The sequence below is a fragment of the Tamandua tetradactyla genome, chromosome X (assembly GCF_023851605.1).
Source record: "Tamandua tetradactyla isolate mTamTet1 chromosome X, mTamTet1.pri, whole genome shotgun sequence".
Lineage (NCBI taxonomy): Eukaryota > Metazoa > Chordata > Mammalia > Pilosa > Myrmecophagidae > Tamandua > Tamandua tetradactyla.
This window is the reverse complement of record NC_135353.1, coordinates 40,351,567-40,370,737: the sequence shown is the minus strand read 5'-3', so window position 1 is coordinate 40,370,737 and position 19,171 is coordinate 40,351,567. Positions and strand designations below refer to the sequence as shown.

The following is a 19,171-nucleotide window of genomic DNA, read 5'->3' as shown; positions in this document are numbered from 1 at the left end:
GAAATGGTGGACTGTTTCCACATTTTGCAAAATCCTCATGTTGGAGCACCATTCTCTGGGGTCTCCCTTCCAGGAAATCCTAAAATTTTCCAGAACATCAGCTTCTGTTATCTTTGTCCCCAAGAGTTCAGTTCTCAGTTTATCTCTTTCCTGTCACATATTACTATAAGTTGTGAGGAGAAACCGGGCTGCATTTTCCACATTTAATTTGTAAATCTCTTCTGCTAAATATCCAAGCTCATGTCTTTAAAATCTTCCTTCCAGCCAAAGCCACTAGCCAATGTTGCCAGATTATCTGCCATTTTAAAACAAACATTGCCCTCCTTCCAATTTTCAATAAAACATGCACCATTTCTGTCTAGAGCCTCATCAAAGGTTTCTTTAGAGTCCACATTTCTACCAACAGTCTCTTCAAAGCATTCTAGGCCTTTTCTATCAAGCTCCTCATAACTCCTCCACAATCTTTCTCTTATCCATTTGAAAAGCCATTCCTGACATGTTTGGAATTTGCAAACTGCAGCAGCACCCCAATTTTCCAATACCAAAATCTGTTCTAGTTTGTTAGCTGCTGAAATGTGATATACCAGAAACAGAATGGTTTTTAAAATGGAGAATTTATTAAGTTGCAAGTCTACAGTTCTAAGGCCATGAAAATGTCCCAATTAAAGCAAGTCTATAAAAATGTCCACATTAAGGCATCAACAAGAGGTTACCTTCACTCAAGAAAAGCCGATGAAGTTCAGGGTTTCTCTTTCACCTGAAAAGGCACATGATGAACATGGCAATGCCTGCTAGCTTTCTCTTCAGGCTTTTTGTTTCATGAAGCTTCTCCAGGGGCATTTTCCTTCTTCATCTCCAAAGGTCTCTGTCTGCATGGGCTGTGTGACTTCATGGTTTTCTTGGTTCTTGTGGCTCTCAAGCTTTTTCCAAAATGCTTCCTCTTTTGAAGGATTCCAGTAAACTAATCAAGACCCACCCAGAATGGGTGGAATCAGTCTCCCTCTCACCAAAGATTAATACCCACAATTGAGTGAGCCACACCTCTATGGAGATAATCTAATCAAGCTTCCAATCTACAGTGCTGAACAGGGATTAAAAGAAACTGCTGTCTCCATGAGATAGATCAGGATTAAAACATAGCTTTTCTAGGGCTCCTAATCCTTTCAAACCAGCACAAATTCCTTTGCCCATTACAATTTTTTTTTTTTTTTACTTTTGTTGCTGAGTTGAGGCATTTTTGTATATTTTGAATATTAAAGCGTTATCACATTTGTGGTTGGCAACTATTTTCTCCCATTCGATAGGTAGTCTTTTCACTTTTGAACCTAGAAATATCCAGAGAATTAGGAAGCTAGCAGTGAGACATGAAGCTGAAAGGATGAGGCAAGAATTGTCCGGAGGTACACTTTGAGCCATGTGGTATAGTAGAAATCAGGCATTGTTATTAGAAAGTGGAACTTATGCAGGAGAAAAAAGAAATACTCAAAAGATAGAAAGAATAATGTTTTGGACAAAAAAAGAGACAGAGAAGAGTGAATATGCAGAGAAGTGCTGAGTAATTTTAATGTCATATATCTATAGGCCTTACCCTTATTTTGGGGGGTGATCACATTTCTTGGGGTCTCAAGGATAGATAAAGAACCTAAGAGAAATTCTCAAGTACTGAGAACACTTCAAGAGCAATTTGGACATACTGGAGTGTTTTAAAGGGATAGATCTGGAAGGGGGATTGGAAAATAATTCATGTGAAGGACAAGTGAAGGAAATGGGCAAACATTTAGCCCAAAGAAGGAAAGATTACAAAAGTTACCAGCAAAGTATATGAAGGGTGGTCAGGTATGAGAAATATTTATTTGTTCTCTGTAACCCTAGAAGTAGATCTCAGACCAATGGGCAGAAGTTAAAAGTTAAAAGATGGAAGATTTTATTCAATAAGTATCTTTCAGTAGTTGTTTGAAATGGAAAGGAATACCTTAGAAATGAGTCAATTCCTTATTCAGAGATGTTTAAGCTGAAGCAGGTAACCACTTAATTTGGATAATAACATCACCCTTTGAATTGTATAATGCTTTACAATGTATGAGAGGAACTTCCTGCTACACTAACTTGATCTTGATACCTGCTGAGGCAGACATTTTCACATTCATTTTTACAGATGAGGAAGCTGACACTCAGAGAGGTTATGCTACATAGCCCATGAGCAAGTACCAAGGCACCTACAGAGTTACTTTTTACTTGACTATATCTGAAATTAATATTTTTAAGGATATAATTGAAAAATCCTAGTTGATTGGGCTGACAGGGTTTATAAGTTTTAAAAACGCTCATCCTTGTGATTCTGAATATATTTGCAAATATACTAAAATGTATTCTCTGATTAGTCTCACATGAAAACTTCTGTTCTTCTCTGAATCTTGTGAAACTGAGACCAATTAATACATCCCTTGCTTAGATACAGAAGGTCCACGGGCAGAGTTTGTACAGACATGCCTTGATGTACATTTCAAATATGAATAGTTTTCTCTCTCCATTTGTCTGATACCATTCCCCAAATTCCTTCCAGATTTCCTGTCATTTGTCTTTTTAGAGAAGAAGAGAGTGCTTGCTTGTCAGGATTCCTGACATATTGCTATCTGGTTTCCTTAGCCCTCTACAAGTGCATTAAAAGAAGATTGTGAAAACTCCTGGAAGAAGATAAATATTGTTTTCTGTTTCTCTCATTTCCCTCGGTTTACTCCTTCCAATTAAAAAAAAGAAAAGAATGATACCATTCTAATTGGGTCATCTTCACCTTGGGACCTTTCTGCTCTATCTTCTCTTAGGTGATATCAGAAATATCAGTTTATGAATTTATTTAATCTGGTAAGGGGTAGAAGACACACAGATTCATGGATTTGGGCCAGAGTACTTTCAGTTTGTTGGTGGTGACATATTCTATGATGTTATGTCTCTGATTTAATCTAATATGCTACTAAGGAGAAAATAACCAGTTTTAAAATACAAATTTATTAGAACTCACCTTTCAGTTCCAATTCCAAGATAACAGGACAGAAACTAATCAGAATTGACATCAGACACTGTTTATCAAGTTGTATTTTATGCCCATTGTTTGCATATAAATGTGCTTAGAAAAAGTTTGGTGATAAATCTTAAAAAAAGGCATATAGAAGAACAGGGGAAATCCTTGAATTTAAGAGATAACAGAATGCTATGTTTTATTAAGTAATGTTTTCTGTAGAAATAGAAAATTGTAATATTTGATTTAAGGAGGAGCGACTAGAAGTGCTGAGTAATTTTTTAGTTAAACACATCAAGCACTAAAGTACAGAACTGTAAAAGGACCAAGAACTATGGAGGAGTAGTACTTTAATATTATGAGGATTTGAGGAGTGAATCTGGAAACCTAATATTTCAGTGGTCAGAAAAACAAAAGCTAAATCTTTTTCTCAAAATATCAAACTTCATTCTAAATGCAGAATCAAGTTTTAAAAGTTGCATATGTACTACCAATTCATGAAATAAATCCTTCTTTTAAATGTTTGATGACAACTTACTTTTTCAAATATCTTATGATAAATGTAAGCTACCCCTGTTCCTTCAATTGTGTTTGGATTTTCCTACATTGTTGCAGTTTCTTAAAACAAGGGACAATTGCCTTTCACTTTAAGGCCACAAGTTTAGCTTAGATAATAGTTTTGCTCCATATGTTTCTTTGTGTATGTCTATACATCTGTGGCTCCATCTTTTCACTTGCATCTGCTTTTTGTGAGTTTGGGGGTATGCCTAGATCTGGGCATATGTGTCTGTGTGTGCATCTGTACTTGCAGAGGTGTCTGCCCTTTTGCCCATGAATCAGGGTCTCTATCTTTGTGTGCATTTGTGTGTCTCTACAGACTGACAGTGAAAAGAGTTTCTGTATTCAGTGGAATCATCCATTACCAATTCTTAAGTATAGTGGGATCAATAACAGCTCAAGTACCTGGTCTCCAATGGTATGTTACTATTCAAGACCCAGCTTTTATGCAGATGAACTGAATCCTGTGTACTCGTTGGGGGAGCAGGAACAGCTGGGTTAGGCTGGCTGCGGGTAGTCATTGATCTCCTTTGAAGAGAGTCCGCTGTAGGCGGTGGTTTCCTTACACAGGTGCAGGCATGCGGAGGCGGCGGTGGCGGTGGAAGGGGTCTGAAGGTGAACTGGTTGTGTGGGCTGCTCTGCATGTCTAAAAAGGACAGAAGAAAAATACAAAATAGAGACTTACACTTCTGCCTGGCAGTCAGAAAAACACAGCATGTCAGACTTACCAAAATTTCAGAATAATATAACCTTTTGTAAGAGAGTGGGGGTGGGGTAAAGTTTTATGTTCAGTCTATCTATAAAAATGTCACAACTTACAAAAGCACGTGCAGCACGTTTATGAAATGTAAAACATTCACAGTTGTGTTTATATATACATTCTTCAGAGCTATAGAAGCTAAAAGGTAAATGAGGCCACCTAGCAAAATTTGTCAGTTTCTGCTACCGAACAAATAAATCATCAACAAGACACTATGTTATAGAGCAGAAGTGAGCTGATTTCCATCAGTTGTAAAAATCTCACTTCAGAAACCACCAGTGAAAGGCACAAATTCATAGCAACAAAAATCATTTGGCACTTCAAATAAAAACACAAGGCCACCTTCTGGCTTACCTCAGAAAAAAATGCTAGTCTGCCTACATAGGAGCATAAGCATACTACAGAAAAACAACTCACAAGTGTAACAGCTGCATGAAAATTATCTCTCTGCCATCCCCCAACTCAGCATGCTATGTGTAAAATGTAGGCTAAAAGGAGTTTGTTCAGGTTGATTATACATATTTCCATGGCCATGCAAAGCCCAGTTCACACCCCTTCCCCCTTGCCACACCTTTCGAGGAGCTCTGCCATATCAGCAGCAGCTTAGGCAGCAGGGAAAATGTTTATCTGACTGTTTGCAGAGGGGCAGCCTGGGACAGTGGTCCTCAGACTTCTGTTGTTGCTATTGTTTGGTGTTTTCCCACTGTTTTCCTAGAAGGCACATATAAAGAGAGAGAGTTAGAATTTGGCCTATGAGAAATACCCTAAATAAACCCCTTTGAAAATAAATCACTATTGTAGCTGATAACCACCTCTCTTCCAAAAGAGAAATATAATAGATGTCAAGTGATTTCTTGTAACACCAGCACATTCTGGATAAACTTTGTAGAAGCTTATGGCTTTATCCTACCTCTCAAATGACTGTGAGTTGAAAAGCAGAAAAATTCCAGAGGCTTTCAATGCCAGGCAAGCTACTCAGCTAGTTTGTGTTGAGGTCACTTTTGCAGTCACTGATCACAGAAAAAAATTACTTCCTTCAATCTTTCTACCTCAAACTTACATTATAAAGACATTGGCATGGTTTTCATATGTAAAAATATTAGTGCCCTATGAGGAGAATAAATTCTTGGCTATGTTTTCCATTGTAAGTGGTCCTCCCTTTAAATAAACTTGCTATATGAAAATCTGAATTGTATAAAAGATAGCGAAGAGTGATGATCATTCACTTTTCATAAAGAATCTCTTTCAATAGCCAGATACCCTTGCATATTTAAAAGGAACTGAAATGCTTCGTGAATTTTCTAAATCACACCCATTATTTCAGCGCCAACCCAAGTCCTATAGCCACTAAAATTATCATCACAAGTACTTAGTATCTCATTAACTTTTTATAACTCTGGGCTAATACTCATAATCATAAGCATGGTTTCTATCCTTGCAACTCAATGAAACATAGAGTGTTGGAACCCAAAGGACCTTATAGATACATTCATTTCGTAGATGAGAAAATCTACAGGACTAGAAACTAGGTCTCCTGCCTCTCGGCCAACACTCTGTTCAATTTATTGCAGATTTCTATAATACAAGTAATTTGTTTCCTCTCTTAAAATTCAGAGACCCCAAATCCTCCATGTTTTGTGGATTTGCCACTTATGACATGCCACCTTGCATTGCAGTTTTTTTGTTTATATGTTTGCTTTTCCTTTAGACCGTCATTCCCAAAATGTAGAAATGAAAACAGTATGGTGTCTGGGTATGCAGCACAATTTAATGGAAAGAGCACAGACTACTGAAGTCAAGTAGCCTAGGTTGAGTTATGTCTTAGAAGTCTTAACCCCTCATTTGTAAAATGAAGATAATGATCCTTTTGTCTTAATAATTAAATGAGGTATTTAATGTGCTTGCATACAGTATGTCAGTGACTATTTGTTTATTGAGAGAGTAGTAAAAATATAAAACTTTGAGACTGGAAAGGTCCATAGGGATCACCTAGTTCAGCCCTACCTCTTCCCCTCTCTGTTTTACACATGAGGAGCCCAAGGCCCAGAGAGGTAAAGTGACATGCTTAAGCACATTCAATTTTTAAGAGAATTTGTCTGCTGATTCCCAGCCCAGTACTCCCTCCATTATACTATTCCAGAAAATAAATTTTATTGTTTTCTCTGACTTTAACACTTACTGCTGTTACAAAAAAAATGATCCCTGAGTTTGGAATATTATATCATTTCATTGATATTCTATGTATTTTGTTTTAGCTCCCCAAATAGACCATGTGATTTCTAAATCAAGGTCATCTACATCTCTTGCATGTCACATAGCACAGCGCAGAGTACAAAGCAAGATTCTTAAAACTTTGATTGATAGAAAAGGGTTTGATTGGTCCATGGGATGTTCCCTTTGCTCTCTCATTCTGATGTATCTACTGGATATCTATTTTATTTTTCACAGAGCAGTAAGTTTTCCCTTTGGAGGTCTCAGTGGAATACCTCCCATAGTCATGGGAGAAGGACAATGATACTCTGAAGAGAGTGCTAAACAAAATGATGCCCTTCCAAAATGTGAAAACTGCAGCAGTACACATGCTAAAAACTTGCAGTCTAAAGCCATGCATGGGAAAGAACTTAGTCACTCAGTGAAGGGATGCAAAGGGTTGGAGTCCAGGGTTAGAAGAAGAAGAGGAATCAATTCTAAGGCTTGAGTGCAGAAACCTCCAAGCAACAAGTGTGACATTTAGTAGCCTAATCAGTCAGGTTTTTTGTCAGTACAGTTTTGCAAAAGAGAGAAAATAACTAATTACAATGTGGATTTACTGCTTACTGAACTTCCTCAAAATCTTTACAAGTTCATTAATATTATAAAAATGATAAAAAATTCCCTTAATTGAAAAGTGTAATCATGGTATTATAGCATTTCTGCTGCAGGTAGAACTGCCTTGAATAGTCATTTACATCCATTTTACTGTGCATTTTTGTTTCCATATTGCACATACAGAGGTTTCCTTTCCCTATTAGTTAATACCGTCTTTAAAAGATTTCACAACATTGGATTGTTGCACTGTGTGGAATACATCTGGGCCTTTTACCCTTATAAAACGCAAATAAACTTGGCCTCATTCTTTTTCTCACCTCAGGAAAATGATGGAGAATGTACTTGTTCCCTCCCAAATAAAGTAATTTAATCCTTGGGCTCTGTGAAATGCGGTTTCCTGACATTAAACATTAATGAAAAATATATTACTGTTCAGTGACTGAATCCCTAAAACACTGATTCCAGGGGGGTTAAGAGGCACATGCACCCACTTTCAAATGTATCTGGCAACCACGCATTTCTGTGCCCAAGATAGAGAGGCAAAGGAGAAGAGAATAGTGGCGATTTTGCAAATGTGTTTATCCAGATCTACTTATAAAGTGTTCTGAAAGTAAATTAAGTTTTCAGATGGAAAGGTCTAATTCACATGATTTGTTTGTATAGAAACCTGTTTCAGGTCTAAGATTGTAAATAACTTCATAAGATAATCTCTCTGGGGGAAACTCCTTTAAACTTTATATCCAAGACATTTTCAAATGTGGCAGAGCTGCTAATAGAAGTATAATACACCTTTGGAAACAATGTCTTCATCTCCAAAAGTTGCTATGCACAGTGTTTTATTCTTTTTTCAAATAAATCTTATTTTGGATCACATACTGCAGAAATATTTCACCATAAATGAGACTATCTCTGCTAGTAAACACTACATGGAAAATTATCACAGTGTCCATAATGGCGTTTTGCCCCTTACATTTCATTAACACATACAGTTAGTGCTGCTACAAGGGGATGCAAGCATTAATAAAATTCACTGTGCTATGAAAAATTGTGCATAAGAAAAGAGCTTATGGAAAACATGGAATTAGGGGAACTACACTTTAAAAAATTGTCTGTGACACTTTTTACAAAAAGGAACCTAAAATGATGCTCAACATCTGATTAGCCATTATGGAAATGCATGTCAAAATCACAGTAAGATACTACTCTACATCAACAAAGAAGGCTATTGTTTTAAAACTGGAAAATAACAACTGTTGGAAAGGATGCAGAGAAATTGGAACTCCAGTGCATTGTTGGTGAGAATGTAAAATTGCACAACCACTGTAAAAGCAGTATGGCTGTTCCCACAAAGTTAAATATAGAATTACCATATGGCCTGGCAATTCCACTTTTAAGTATATATGGAATATCTCAAAGATAGATTGTACAACAATGTTTATAGCAGTATTATTTACAATAGTCAAAAGGTGGAAACAACCCAAATGTCTATCAACAAATGAATGGCTGAACAAAATGTGATACATCCATATTATGAAATATTATTCTAGCATAAGGAAAAAGAAGTTGTAAAATATGTCACAAAATGGAACAACCTTGACAATATCATGCTCAGTGAAATAAGCAAGGGACATAGGACAAATATTGTATGATATCACTTATAAGAGATGACTAGAAACAGCAAATTGGCAGAGATAGAAAATAGATTAGAGGTTACCTGGGGATGGAGAGAAGAAAGCAAGTGTTTGGCAAAAAAAGGGTGAATTTTATGTAATGTGAATTATATGTCAATAAAGATGTCAAAAAAGGAACCTAATAAAATGCTACATGTGTTACTAATTAAAAGGAAGGTTATCTGAATCAGACAAAAAGCTGTAATGCCAGATGTGGATGGCTCAGTCTCCTAACATATACAGTAAACTGAGGTATCTGATGCATATTTCAGGTGAGTGCATGTGTGCATTTTGGGTATTCCTACATGGTTCATTTTAGTTGGTACAGTTTCCTGCATTTATCTCGTGTGTCCCAAAGATGGATTCTTTGTGCTATGTTCAAATTGTTCCTGAATATACCAAATGCATGGGAACAAAATAACATTTTCAAAAGAAGTGTAGGAGAACTGAGTGCATATGCAAAAAATTGTATGTAGGTGTTAAAAATAAACACTGAAATCATTACGACAAATAGTCAACTTTTCTTGAAAACTTTGTCCAAATAGACACATGTCTAGTTCTTCCCAGATTCATGTATTAAATTGATCATTCTTTTCTTTAGGGACACTATGACAACACTGCCCTAATTTTTTTTTTCCAAAATTATTATGTGGCGTGTGTTACCAAAAAGAGAGTATATGTTCTTGGCGCTCTAGAAGAAAGACACAGAGAGTCAGAAACCATGTCTGCACTTCCTGGCCTTAATCTGTATTTTATTCCCCCATTGGCCAAGAGGGACTATAGCTCCACAATGCTTTATCTGCAACTCTGGGATTCAGATAACCCTGAGAATCAAGATTTTTTTCTAATTAATTTGGCGCCAAATCTTGATCTGAACTGATATGAAGATTCTTATGGTATTCACTTGTCTTATTTAGGGAACTTTCATACATTTTGCTGCAGAAATGTTAATGCATTTTATTAAGGGCTCCTGGTTCACACCCCACTGTAGGTATTACATAATCTACATTATATGTACAGCATTATCTTTGTAAAATCTAAAAAATTCTATATTCTCAAACAAGTAGACCTCAGTACTACATATTTGTCGTACTTGTCTCAAGAAGCTTTCACAATTTGTGAAGAGGTAGTTAAAATTTTTGTGTGCAATGGCTAATTTCTATTAACTTGTTAGTGTCAAATGATCATAAAATTATTCTTAAGTATATCTGACTGTAGACACTTCTATTCTCAACTTTATAATTATTATTAGAGACTCAAAGAATAATAAGGTGAGAAAACTAGTTTTCAGAAGAAAATAGAGTAAACAAATCTAGCTTATCTCTTTTCTGGCTCAAGTAATACTGCTTTGATGTTAATTACCAAAAGTCCTTAACAAGGGCAGATTCATCAGCTCTATAAGCCATTAGATTAAAAACAGAAATAATAATATTTTCCAGATATTGGTTTGTATGTATGGGTAGGTATATGAGCAAGACATAGACAGCAATAGAAAGGGGCAGAAGCAGAGAACAGAAAGAATAATTAGCAACTAAATAGGTGACTATAGGTTAAGAGTCACTGAAGTTCTGGGAGAAGCCGAACAATAATGTATAATGTTTTCCAGTTTGGATGGATTCAATCTGATTCAGGATTACTGCACTCTGAATGTCTACAGCAGCGCTGTGAAACTATGTACTGTCTTTGAAATTGTATAATACATTCCTTTGAGTTCTTTGAACGGTTCTCTCACTAAGTCGGTGCAAATAAGAGGGTATGCTCTATTAATTTTTATCAGGTTGATATATATTGCAACCACTAGAAATAAAACGCCTACAATCCTTTCGCATGCTGTTGCTGAGACTCAAATTTGTACTTCAGTCTTCAATGGAGGTTACTGGTCTATCTTCAGAAAGCCTACATTTCCTATTTTCTGGGTTTCATTAATCTCTTTTCCTATTCTCCAATGTACTGTACATGAATAACAATGAGACAATACTCACAAGGCAGCCCTCCATCAACCCACTTTTCTCTTTCTCTTCTGTAGAGGAATCCAACTATACTGTGCGCTCTATTTACATAGGGAAATTTAGTATTATATCAATATTCCTGTCAATAAGTGGCTGATTTGTTAACTCAATCAACTCTCTGACTTAGATTAATACAAACAAACCAGGAATTTACAACAAGGCAAAACAGAGAAGACTGTGGTCAAATTCTATTTCTCTTAAATTACTCAGATAAGTGATCAAAGTCCCTAATTTTCTTGGTTGTGAAAAAATAAGATAGATACATCTTTGCTAACAGTTCAGAGTAATTTGGCAATATTAAAAGAAAAAAAGGGTGGGCTTCGGTGGCTCAGCAGGCAAGAATGCGTGCCTGCCATGCCAGAGGACCCGGGTTTGATTCCCGGTGACTGACCATGTTAAAAAAAAAAAGAAAAAGAAAAAGAAAATCGAAGCCAATGTTTTTGTTATTTATCATTTTTTTCTAAGTGAAATGGTAAAGAACTCTACTGTATGCTACAATTTGGAATTTTAAATGCCAAATTTTATATATGAATATATAATCTTAATTAATACTTAAAGTCAGTTGTCAAGGTCTTTTTCACAATGGTCTTGAAGAAAACTCTATTATCCATTATGAACCTTGAGACATGAAATAAATAATTTTCTCTTTTTATGTTGTGCAGACAATGATGCAGTGGCTTCCATTATTAGCCAGTGAAGTTTATCAAAAAGAAAATATGAAAAGTAATGATCCTTATAAGTTTCATATTTAATTTTATTCAAACAAAAGTTGTTTGAAGGTATTTCAATTATTTTCAATTCCCAAGTTCATTATTTATTTGTAAGTAGGTAATGGAGGGTTATGACTTATTTGACAATGAATCATTTAATAAATTAGCTAATAACAGACAGGTTGGAATCTTTAAAAGTTTTCATTTTCAGGGCTTCATTTTTATTAGACTGCTACAAATGACCACCCTATATTTGTTCAAAAAAAGCAATGAATGAAAATCATTCTGATATTATTTATGAAAATGGCACTCTGAGAGTTTGAAGCAGTTCAAGAAACCGTTATGACTGTGTCTGAATTTCTAAGAAAAATATTTTTCAAACTACTGTATGTTAAATAATGACTATAAGCTATATGAAGAGTAACAGAAAACAAAAAGCAAAAGGCAAAAAGAATTCTAGAGGATGAAAACAAAGCATTGAGAACAAGGGAAGGCTGAGGAAAGTTTTTAACCCCTCACATGGACTTTTCTTTTCAAATAAAAACCAAAGAAAAAGTACTAATTCTTAATATCACCACCTAACCATCATTGTGTGGCTATTTGTTAAAAAAAATTCCCTATATCCTGTAGTGGCTATCCCCCAGAACAACTTTAGGAACAAAGAAGAACCCTGGACACCTGGTGGAGTGGTGGAGAGGAGTCCTTGTATCTATGTTTGGGGGTTGAATACGTGCATAGCACCCAGCTGAGACAACGGGAGAAGACAGCACTGTTACAGAAGTATTCACAAGATCCAGAAGACTCTCAAGTTTCACCCATTCAGCTACACCAATGTTTTGCAATCACTTGTCACTAAAATAAAGGAGTAAAGTTCACAAATTATTTACTTTAACAATGATAGACGAATGTAGATTCAAGGTATGCCTATAATGGTGCCACTTTCACTGGAGTTGCATTCAAACTGGAGTGTTTTCTTGAATAGGCAAGAAAGGGGTGGAGTTACAGCTAGTGCTGGGAATTGGGTACAATCCTGATAATATAAACCATTTCAATAGCAGATTTTCATATCCATGTGCTAGCAAAATGCTCTATGCATATCACAGGGTTGATGACAGTTGCTTATATCCCCACCCCATAAAATTTTGGCAGGGGAGGGGGATTGTAAAAAAAAAAAATCTTAGTATTCTCATGGGTGTGTTTTGTAAATGTACATGATATTCAAATGTGCAAAAAAATTGAGAATTGTGAACCTGATGGATGCTGGTAGAACACTATTGGCTACCATCAACCTGTCTACCTGATATCTGTTGAGTTACTGAGGGAGTCTCCCAAGAGGTATGAGCAGTAAAGTGACAGGACAGGAGTTAAGAGAGAATATTTTCTTTTCCCTCTTGCATTGAAACTATGCATATACTTGTCATATCAGGATATATCAGGATCTGAATTATTATATCTCCCACATGCTTAACATGGTGCCTTGCTTGTAATTTTATTCAAAAAGTGTTTATTATTTTGTAATTTGAAAATTAAATTAGTTTAACTGAATTCAAAAATGTAAAATTTGATTTTAATCAACTTTTAGTTTACATATATATAAAAAATGATTACAGTTACTGTGGTGGGAGAGAGTGTTTTATGATGCCAAATTACTTCTTTGATTGAATTCTTCACATTCCTACCAGCTGTTTCAGGTATTATGTGGGCACAAACTGTATCTGAAAAGTTTTCACCCTGAAATGTTTACTGATTGATTTGTTCATTATTACAAATTTTCATTTTTTCAACATGTTATATTGATATGTGCCTGCTAGTGAATAAAGTAAAATGTCTATCAAAATAAGCACAATAGTGGCATGTACTAATATAATGTTTAAGTAGATTGAACAACTGGTGAATATATGCCCAGCCACATCAGCATTTGAAAACATTTTATGTAACGTATTAAATCTGTTCCTCCGGAGGCCATGTTACCCAGGCTATACATCCAGCTCCTTGATGCTTAATTCTTGCTATGATAGCAGTAGCACAATTTCCCCTTATCTGTCCTTGTAATATAGGGAACAGCTGTTGTGCATTTACTCCCATTTAAGAAATCTCCATGGATATTTCTAGCCATAGACTACCACAGACTTTTTAGTAATAATCATAAAAAGTCAGTTGAAGAGGGTTTCCATGTAAGATGGCAGAGTAGAGAGCTCCAGGACTCAGTTTATCCTCCAGGACAGCCAGTAAAAAGTCAGAAACTGTCTGAAACAACTGTTCGGGACTCTGGAGACCAGAAGAACACTATGCACCATCCAGGGAAGAGTGAGAGGAAGAGATTGATAAGCTTCAGTGAAGATTTGTGAGTAGTTCTCTCCGTGCTGTGGAAGCTGGTGCCCACCCCCCACTTTCATGGCAGGCCGTCATGAGATCTAACCCCTCACTGGAAATAAAAGTCATCGTACCGAAGAACAGGGAGAATGGATGAACAGTAACCACAGTTTTTGTTTAGCGAACTCAGATTGCTGGGACCCAGCTATAAGGGCAGCTATAATTTCAACCCACCTAAGGACAAAAAGCAGCTGGCAGCCTCTGTTTCAACCCTGCCCCCAACAGGGGTGGAAGTGTGAGTGATTTAGAGACACAGTGCCTTCTTAGGGCTGTAGGCAACAGTTTGCTGAGGGCGGCTCTTTCCCAGGGGCAAGGGAGGGAGGCATAGCCAAGCACTGACTGCAGGTTTTGATTTGTGAATTAGTGAATGCTGGGTCCCGGCTCTGAGGGCAGCTACAGTTTCAACCAGCCCAGGACAAAAATCAGTCAGAAGCCTCTGATTCAAATGCATCTCTCAAAAAGAGTGGAAGCAGGGGGAAATTTAAAGACACAGTGCCTTTTTAGCGCTGCAGGTAACAGTTTGCTGCATGTGGGGTGGGGTACATCCCAGCAATGTTCACTGTTTTGATTAGTGAACAGATTGGTGGGTCCCAGCTCTGAGCTAGTTTCAACCATCCCCAGACAGAAGTATCTGCTGTTTCAACCATGCCCCTAACAGAGGCTGAGTTGGTTGATTCTTAAAGGCACAATACCATATTAGGACTGCAGGAAACAATTTCCTGAAGATAGTCTCTTTTGGCAGGCCCAGAAAGCACAGATTCAGGGAGTCATCAAAGAGAAGCTTGGTGTCCTTCTGGGTCTCCTCCCCAGGGCACTTTGGAGCCAATCAACACTCCCTTCCCCCCTTCTTGGGTCTGTTGCCCTGTTTTAACTACTAAATATGGAAACTGCTCTTCAGGGTGATCCTCCTTTCAGAATTTGCCCTCCAGGTAAAATCAGCTAGAGGTAACTAAAGGAATGTTAAAAAGCTACAGAGGCAAATAAAAAACAAACAGAAAAGGTCAAAATTTCCAGGAAAGGAACAGGGGATAGAAAGCTTTCCCCTGGTGGAGAAATAATTGCATAAATAGTGCCATCTCAAAAAGTGCATTATATATACATGGACATATAATACACTTTTTATATATCAGAATCCGTTGAATAAGAAGGAAAAAATCTAATAGGTAAGCATAAGCTATTCTAAAGGTCTAGAAAAATTTGAAACAAATGTCAAAGGACAGCATTAGCCCAAAGCTAACCAATAAGAAATCCCTAGGCAAGAGAGAGAAACTGAGCTCTAGAGTAAAGTCATCAAGAAATTCTGATGCTTCGACACCAACAAAAAAGTATAAGTCCTACTAAGAAATAGGAAGCTGTGGCCCAACCAAAGGAAAAAATTTTTAAATCAGAGGAGACACAGAATTTGGAACAAATAATCAAAGATGTTCAAACAAATCTCCTAAATCAATTCAAGGAAATGAAGGAAAAATGACTAAAGAGTTAAATTATATTAAAAAGACACTGTGTAAGCACAAAGAAGAATTTAAAATATAAAAAGAAAAATTACAGAAATGACGGTAATGAAAGACACAATAGAAGAGATAAAAATAAACTAGAGGCATACAACAGCATATCTGAAGAAACAGAAGAAAGAATGATCTAGATAATAGGACAGGTGAAATCTAATAGATATAAGAACATATAGAAAAAATAATAGGAAAATTGAGCAGGGTCTTCGTGATTTGAATGACAGCACAAAAACACTCAAACATATGTATTATTAGTGTTCCAGAAAAAGAGAAGGGAAAATGGGCAGAAAGAATATTTGAGGAAATAATGGCCCCAAATTTCCCAATGCTGAGGAAGGACAGAAATATGCAAGTTCAAGAGGTGAAACATACTCCAGACACAATAAATTCTAATAGGCTTACTCAGAGACACATACTTAACAGAATGTCAAATGCCAAAGATAAAGAGAGAATCTTGAAGGCAGCAAGAGAAAAGTGATTCATCACATACAAAGGAAATGCAATAAAGCTAAATAAGGACTTCTTATCATAAACCATGGAGGCAAGAAGGCAATAGTATGCTATATTTAAGATGCTGAATTGCCAGACAAAAAGTATTTATCTGGAAAAAATGGCTTTCAAAATGAGGGAGATTTTGAAATTTTTGCAAACAGAAAACTGAGCACGTTCATCAACAAGAGATCTGCTCTACAAGAAGTATTAAGGGAGTTCTGCAGGTTGAAAGTAAAGACAGTAGAGAGAGGCTTCGAGTAGAGTATAGAAATGAAGATTATCGGTAAGGGTGACTAAAAGGGTAAAAAAAGAGATAAAAATAAGAAATGACATAGAAAAAACAGAGGATAAAATGGTTGAGGTAAGTATGAACTTTACAGTTATAACATTGAATGTTAATGGATGAAACTCCCCAATTGTCAGAATGGATTAAAAATACGTGTTCCACCTATGTGCTGTTTACAAGACATTAACTTTAAATCCAATCACACAAATAGGTGAAATTGAAAGGTTGAAAAAAGATATTCCACACAAACAGTAATCAAAAAACAACTGGGGTAGCTAAACTAATATCAGACAAAATAGACTTTAAATGCAAAACTGTTATAAGAGACAAAGTAGGGCACTATATATTAATAAAAGGGATAGTATATCAAGAAGAAATAACAATAATAAATATTTATGCATCTAACCATGATGCTCCAAAATACATGAACCAAACATTGGCAACACTGAAGGGAGAAAGAAACATCTCTAAAATAATAGTTAGAAACTTCAGTACACAATTTTCATCAATAGATAGACCATCTAGACAGGATCAATAAAGAAACAAAGAACTTCAATAATAAGACAAATGAACTAGACCTAACATTGCACCCTAAAACAGGAGAATATACATTCTTCTCAAGTGTTCATGGATCATTCTCCAGGATAAACCATAGGTTGGATCACAATACAACTGTTAATAAATTTAAAAAGATTGAAATTATACAAAACATTTTCTCAGATCATAATGGAATGAATATGGAAATCAATAACATGTGGAGTGCTGAAAAATTCACAAATATATGGAGGTTAAACAATATACTCTTAAACAGTTGGTGGCTCAAAGAAGAAATTGCAAGAATATTCAGTAAATATTTCAAGACCATTGAAAATGAGAAGACAGCATTTCAAAACTTATGTGATTTACTGAAGGCAGTGCTGATAGGGACATTTATAGTCCTAAGCATCTAAATTTAAAATGTAGGAAGAGCTAAAATGAATGAATGACCTAACTTCACACCTGGGATGAACTACAAAAAGAACAGCAGACTAATCACCAAGCAAGCAGAAAGAAAGAATAAAAATTAGAACAGAAATAAAAGAAATTGAGAACAAAAAAGCAATTGAGAATCAACAAAATTATAAGTTGTTTCTTTGAAAAGATCAATAAAATTGACAATCTTTTAGCTAGACTGACAAAGAAAGAAAGAGAGAAAATATAAATAAATAAAATTAAAAATGAGAGAATGGAAATTACTACAACACCAGAGAAATAAAAAATATCTTAAGAGAATACCAACACAATGGTATGCCAGCAAATGATACAACTTAGATAAAATGAAAAAATTCCCATAAGCACACAAATAACCTATAATGGCTCTAGAAGAGATAGAAGAACAGGCCAAGCATAAGTAAAGAGATTGAAATGGTCATTGAAAACATCCTAACCAAGAAATGCGTAGGACCAGATGTTTTCACAGGTAATTCTACCAATCATTCCAAGAAGAATTAATACCAATACTTTTCAAATTCTTCCAGAGAGGAGTGAACACTGCCTAAATCATTTTATGAAGTCTACATCACCCAAATACCATAGCCATATAGACATACTACAAGAAATGAAAATTACAGACCAATTTCTCTAATGAAAATAGGTGCAAAAAACACAATAAAATACTTGTAAATTGCATCCAACAGTACATTAAAAGAATTATACACCGTAATCAAGTGGGTTTCACCCAGGTTTGCAAGGGTTCAACACAAAATACTCCATTAATCTAACACACCACATTAAAAAATTGAAGGAGAAAACCACATGGTTATTTTGATTGATTCAGAAAAGGCATTTGACAAAATCCAGTATCCTTTCTGAGTAAAAACACTTTGAAAGATAGGAATAGAAGGAAACTTCATCAACATAATAAAGGACATATATGAAAAACCCAGAGTTGACATTAGTCTCAATGCTGAAAGACTGAAATCTTTCCCTTTAAGATATGTAGCAGGAAAAGTATGCCCACTGTCACCACTTTTATTCAACATTGTGCTGGAATTTCTAGTTAGAGTAGTTAGGTGAGAAAAAGAAATAAAAGGCATTCTGAATTGGAAAGAAGAAATATATTTTTTTAATTTGCAGATGACACGATCCTCTATATAAAAAGTCCCAAAAAACTACAAAAAAGCTACTGGTGCTAATAAATGAGTTCAGCAAAGCCGCAGATAAATATGCAAAAATCAGTAGTTTCCATACACTAATAATAAACAATATGAGGAAGAAATCAAGAAAAAAATTCACTTACAATAGCAACTAAAATAATCAAATACCTAGGAATAAATTTAACTGAGGATGTAGAGACGCGCACACAGAAAACTACAAAGCATTTCTAAAAGAAACCAAACAAGAACTTTAGATTCTTCTTTGAAGAATCACATTTTTTTTCTTTGAATTTTTTTTCTTTAAAGAATTGAATTTCAAATGGAAGGACATTCTGTGTTCATGGATTGGAAAACTGAATAGCATTAAGGTGTCAATTCCACCCAAATTGATTTAAAGAGTTAATGTAAACCCAATAAAAAAATCCAACAGCCTAATTTGTAGAAATAGAAAAGCTGATTATCTGATTAATTTGTAAGTGTCAGTTGCCCCCAATAGTCAAAAAATCTTGAAAAAAAAGAAGGAAATGCGAGGACTTTAAAGCATATTGTAAAGTTACAGTAGTCCAAACAGCATGATCCTATCATGAAAATAGATATATTGGCCAATGGAATCAAATTGAGAGTTCAGAAAGTCATCTATTTAGTAGATTTTTGACAAGACTATCAAGTCCACTCAAATGGGACAGGACAACAAATGGTGCTGGGACAAAAGAATGAAAGAGGGCCCCCTATCTAATACTTTATGAAACATTAACTCAAATGGATCAAAGACTTAAATGTAAGAGCCAGGACCATAAAATTCCTAAAAGAGAATATAGAAAGGCATCTTCAAGATCTTGTGGTAGG

General features: G+C 35.6%; 1 protein-coding gene across 1 annotated transcript in view; it reads right to left on the bottom strand.

The window, feature by feature from the left end:
- The window catches only part of TENM1 (teneurin transmembrane protein 1), a 1,173,786-nt gene that overhangs the window by 445,804 nt on the left and 708,811 nt on the right, over window positions 1-19,171 (bottom strand). Inside the window, exon 6 of the mRNA XM_077145946.1 lies at window positions 3,980-4,220. Within this exon, the coding sequence (XP_077002061.1) occupies window positions 3,980-4,220 (241 nt within the window). The remainder of the gene's footprint in view (window positions 1-3,979; window positions 4,221-19,171) is intronic.